Genomic DNA, 5,861 nt, shown 5'->3' on the forward strand with positions numbered 1-5,861 from the left:
AGAAACAAATTATAAATTTATTAATTAATATTATAAAACAAATTTTTTAAAAATATTTTAAAACATTAATGCATATAAATCCTACAAAATCCCGTAAAATTCCAACCATTCCTCGTGGAAGATTTCATTTCAAATCAACAAAACTTTTGAAATCAAGCATGAAATTTAAATTGAATTGAATTCTAAATCCTTCCAAACCTAATTCAGTTATATGCTGATTAAACACTTATCCAGTAAGTCTTTACCGGGTAATTTTTTTTACCGGATGAACATGGTAAGGGTTTAGAATCTTACCCGCTTAAAGTGGTAAAATGATGAAGAGTCTTACCAAGTAAATGAGAGTGAGAATGACGACTCTTACTCGGGTAAGTGCTTACCGGATAAATTGTTGCATATTATATCGTTTTGATCACTATAATCTTACCCAGAAAAATAAATTATAGTATTAACTCCTATCAATAAGTAGTTACTGGGTAAGCATTTGAGTAAACGGACCGATGAGCTATTTGAATTTTCATCGTCCAAAGTGATAAAGAAAAGATGCTTTTACAACATGTACATCAAGCATTAAAATTAGTAACATGACATCACCAATTTCAGGTCATGAAAAGTGTCCACCCCCCAATATATATATGACACCTTGTGCTTCACAACACTTGTATAACCTCAATGGCTTCTAGTAGGATCACACCCATATGTTTACTTGTATACTTGTGTTTTGTTGGGATGTTTGTCAACTCAGTTTTGGGTGCCAAGGCTAGACACTTCAAATGGGAAGTCGAGTACATGTTGGGTGCACCCGATTGCTTAGAGCACGTGGTGCTGGGCATCAACGGTCAGTTTCCCGGCCCAACCATTAAAGCTCGGGCGGGTGACACCGTTGTTGTCCATCTTACCAACAAGCTCCACACCGAGGGAGTCGTTATTCACTGGCATGGTATTCGACAGGTGAAAATTGAACCTGTTAATTCGTGTGCGTTTTTCCTCCTACTCATTGTTCGGTTTTTAATTGTTAAATTTGTTTCAAAAAATAGCTGGGAACACCATGGGCTGATGGAACTGCATCCATATCACAATGTGCCATAAACCCTGGAGAAACATTTATCTACAGGTTCAAGGTCGACAAGGTGTGTATATATGTATGATTACGTGTTTATTACACACACACTTATGTTTTTATGCTACTTTTTCGTTTATCTTCTTGTATATTTGTTCTGTAAGTCGACAATATTCATGGAAACAGTCTCTTTACCTTTTGGTAGAGGTAAAGTCTGGGTATATCATATCCCAATATCTACCTTGTTTGAGATATATTGAGTATGTATATATATATATATGTATATATATATATATATATATGAGGTTGGGTTCCGGTGAGGATGGAAGTTATGGTGAGAAGCATAAGAGGAGATCTTCACCCTTTGGTCAGTCCTAATTGAATATCAACACTAATGAGGTACAACAAGAGGCACCGGATCAATTCTCTCTTAAAATACAATTCATGGATGTGCATGAGATTAAAAGTGATTAAGAATTCAGATCTCTTCTTACGCTTCTCATTCGTAACTTTTCTTTTAACACGATGATTTGTGTGTATGTGGGGTTTAATAAAATAATCCAAAGTTTGCATGAGGGTAATATATAATGCAAGGAATGAAAGGAGTATATGTGATTATGATAATGAAAAATGATGAGGTGCAGGCGGGAACATACTTTTACCATGGACACTATGGGATGCAAAGATCAGCTGGGTTGTATGGTTTACTGATCGTAGATATGGAGGAGGGGAAGAAAGAGGCATTCGAGTATGATGGGGAGTTCAGCCTGTTGCTAAGTGACTGGTGGCACAAAGGTGCTCATGATCAAGAGGTTGATCTCTCCGCCAATCCTATGCGTTGGATCGGTGAACCCCAGGTCTTAATCATGCACCTTCAACTATCTTTATCTTAATCTTCACTTTTATATCCACTTCCACTCAGATTCACAAACTTTTACATATTTTTAATCATTTTCAAATGTATAAATTTGTTAAGCTTTCAGTCATGATAATAAAAATAAGGCAATGAAAATAATAGATGAAGGTTTTCCCACGTTATCACCACTACATATACACACACACACATAGAGATACGTAAAGAAAGGGGGAAGTTCCATTAGGACCCAAAATTGGTTACTAACCCGAGAAGCCGTCCACATTGTATCACATGTTCCTCTTCATGATGAATATTCATCATGACTCATGAGTAACACATAATATGAATATGTTATTTATCATGAATATTGATGAATATGTTACAACATCCATGGTGAATAAGACGTCCATCGTAATGCGTTCATGATATGAACAGTCTTGAGATTCTAATCAATTTTTGGTTCCAACAGATCTGTCTATATGTGTGTGTTATATATATAAATATATATATATATATATGTATATATGAATCAAATAAAAAAACTTCTATACCCTACATATATAATAAATACATGAAAACTCAAGTCCAAGGTTGCATGCTTGTTGGATTCTTTTTTCATGCAGCTTTTTGTTTACGCAAAGCAAAAAGGAAAAAAGTAGAAGCATGTGGGAATGGTGAAATAAACAATCTAAACAAAGCTGGGGTAGGTTTGGCATATATATATATATATATATATATATGTATGGCCTGGGTAGTCATTGTGTGTGTGTATGTATATATATATAATATATATATATATATATTATGCAATGTATGGATGCTTATTTAACTTTTACATAATATATATTTTATTTGTCTTCTTTTTAGAGTCTGTTGATAAATGGAAGAGGGCAATACAACTGTTCATTAGCAGCGGCGCATGTTAGCAAAGGCAATGGATGCAGGTTTAGGGGAAACGAAGAGTGCGCACCAAACATCCTACATGTAAAGCCAAACAAGACATACAGGCTGAGAGTGGCCAGCACTACTGCCTTAGCTTCACTCAATCTTGCCATTGGGGTTAGTCGATCTTTACATACATATACATATACATATACATATACATATACATATACATATACATATACATATACATATATATATATATATACTCTTTTATTATTTTAACTTTTTATTGCTTGTGTTTTTACACTATGTATGGATGTTAGCTGTTAATTGGAATGGTTTCTGTATAATTTATAACCAAAAGCATCAATCTTTATGACCAAATAAAGTAAACTTCATGAGATAAGTGGGCATATTTTTTTTATTGCCATTGGAGTCTCTATGATTAGCCCACAACCTTGACAAATACTCGATGCATATATTCTACTTTAATAGTGGAGCACAAATGTGTCCTTTTTGTTATGAATTGGTTGTTTGATGTGTATAACACACACCTTATCGCTGATGTAGACTAATCGGATACAGTTCTTATGTATTTTACAGAACCATAAGATGGTGATGGTGGAAGCTGATGGCAACTACCTTGAGCCATTTTCGGTCAACGACTTTGACATATACTCGGGTGAAACCTACTCGGTTTTGTTTCGTACGGATCAACGTCCTACCGATAACTATTGGATTTCGGTGGGTGTGAGAGGAAGAGAACCAAGAACCCCTCAAGGCCTAGCCATATTACACTATCAATCCACTACTGCCTCAAAACTTCCCACACTTCCTCCTCCTCAAACCCCTCGATGGAACGACTACGCCTATAGCAAATCGTTCTCGAACAAAATTCGTGCCCTTTCAGGGTCACCAAAGCCTCCATTCAACCACGATCGTCGGATCTTCCTCCTCAATACCCAAAATCGCATCGATGGTTATACCAAATGGGCCATCAATAATGTGTCATTGAGCCTACCCCCAACCCCTTACCTAGGCTCAATCAAACATCGTTTGACTAATGCCTTTGACCAAAAAAGTCCACCTGACACCTTTCTTAACACGTATGACATAATGAGGCCCCCACCAAATCCTAACTCCACCTATGGGAGTGGGGTTTATATGCTAAAATTCAATAATACAATTGACGTGATCCTACAGAATGCCAATGCATTGAATGCAAACGTGAGCGAGATACACCCGTGGCATCTTCACGGGCACGATTTTTGGGTGTTGGGGCATGGGGAAGGCATGTTTTCCAAGAGAGACGAAAAGAAACTGAACTTGAAAAACCCGCCACTGAGGAATACAGTAGTGATATTTCCCTACGGATGGACGGCGTTAAGATTTGTCACCGATAATCCAGGTGTATGGGCGTTTCATTGTCACATAGAGCCTCATTTGCATATGGGCATGGGTGTGGTTTTCGCCGAAGGGGTTCATCTTGTTGGGAAGATACCCAATGAGGCTCTTTCTTGTGGATTGACGGGCAAGATGCTAATGGGTAAACAACACAACTAAAGGGGTAAATTGTAGAGTATTTCCAAGTAATTGTGATATATGTCAAGTCCCTAAACTTTGAAGGGTTGTTTTGTTTCTAGCAACTTTTTGTGGGTGTCTTTGGGAATTATGAAAGAAGAGTGAGTTTTGTAAGAGGTTGAGGGATTATTCATTTGTAATAACTTATGGGTGTCTGAGTCTGTTGATGTGCAATTCGATTAATTTCATGGAAGTCTAAAGTTAACAATTGAACGAATCTTTAGTGGTCATGAGAAAGCTTGGTTCGACGAATGGAGAGCAAACATAAATTCTGACTAATTGAGCTACCAATATATAGGCTAAGTTGAGGGATTGTTCATGTGGCTAAGTAGCCAGTTTATATTAAAAGACAACATATATTTTATGTTGACAAACATTTAAATTGGGCTAACAAAGTCCACAACAATTGTATGCATCAAACATTAAACTTTTTCTATATACAGCCTTTTCGTATATCATGTACGTCATTACTCCATTCCTCTTTGTTCAATTGTCTTGAGGGTAAAAATCTAATAACCCAACGAGTTGCGTTATGTTCATGTTCTCGTTGAAATCTATAAGTTGTACAAATGATGCTAGATTTCATCGATGTAGGCTTCTTTCCATTAACCTAACAATGAACAATATGGAATTTGACCTTTAGATCCATCTTTTTACTACTCAAAAATCGGTTTTTAGACTTTTAGTCCTTGCTCATTTTACATGAAAATGATGTTTTTAATAGATAGAAAACTCTGATAAAATAACCATAAGCATGTCAGTATCAACTAATCTTACCTGATTATTATTATTACTACTACTTATTAGAATAAGGACAAGATCAAATGTTAACCAAAATTTTTATGTTAACTTTGCAAACAATGTCAACCAATCACAATTCATTCTTCTATTAGGTTTCTATTATGTTCACAATTTAATGCCAATGGTAATTGAGTAATTTCATTTGCTATGTAACTCCCATATCATTAAAGGGAAGGGGAGTTATATAATCATAAAATATCTAAAAATATACATTTATTATATTGATATTTTTATTTATTTTTTAATCTTGATCTTTATTTTTATTGTTTTATGAGTTTTTTATTCGTAGAGGAAACACGGTAGTAAAATTTTCGGTATCGTTCAAGCTATTATGGATAAATGCATTGGAAAAAAAATCGACAACATTGAGAAGATTAAAATGGTTTATGGTGACAATCGGAGTTCGAGTTCGGGAAGTGAAGAAATTAACCAAAGTGAATGTCTTGGTAATGGATTAATATTTTATTAGACTCGTTTTAATCGAAATTATGTTCATTATGAATTTATGATGTGTTGTGTTTTTTGTAGTTCATATTGCGTTGATAACTTTTTTCTTTAATTATTAATACGTACCTAATTCACATGTTCAAATGGAAGTACATGCACGACCCATTTTCATATTGTTATATTACCGATTTTTATGAATCATGAACAATTGTGTTCATGTCACTACAAAAATGC

At 35.1% G+C, this 5,861-nt stretch overlaps 1 protein-coding gene across 1 annotated transcript; it reads left to right on the plus strand.

The window, feature by feature from the left end:
- Nucleotides 1-669: 669 nt before the first annotated feature.
- LOC112504555 (L-ascorbate oxidase-like) lies at nt 670-4,442 on the plus strand. Its single transcript, XM_025108502.1, has 5 exons — nt 670-948; nt 1,035-1,127; nt 1,702-1,914; nt 2,781-2,972; nt 3,402-4,442. The coding sequence occupies exons 1-5, from the start codon at nt 670-672 to the stop codon at nt 4,359-4,361; spliced, it is 1,737 nt and encodes a 578-aa protein (XP_024964270.1). The 3' UTR covers nt 4,362-4,442.
- Nucleotides 4,443-5,861: the final 1,419 nt, after the last annotated feature.

Source organism: Cynara cardunculus, unplaced genomic scaffold, assembly GCF_001531365.2.
Source record: "Cynara cardunculus var. scolymus isolate 2C unplaced genomic scaffold, CcrdV1 Un_Scaffold_5993, whole genome shotgun sequence".
In the NCBI taxonomy this organism is placed as follows: domain Eukaryota; kingdom Viridiplantae; phylum Streptophyta; class Magnoliopsida; order Asterales; family Asteraceae; genus Cynara; species Cynara cardunculus.

Coding starts and splice junctions, on each gene's coding strand:
- LOC112504555 (XM_025108502.1), top strand. CDS start 670: ATGGCTTCTAGTAGGATCACACCCATATGTTTACTTGTATACTTGTGT. Junction 949..1,034: donor ACTGGCATGGTATTCGACAG/GTGAAAATTGAA, acceptor TTCAAAAAATAG/CTGGGAACACCATGGGCTGA. Junction 1,128..1,701: donor ACAGGTTCAAGGTCGACAAG/GTGTGTATATAT, acceptor GATGAGGTGCAG/GCGGGAACATACTTTTACCA.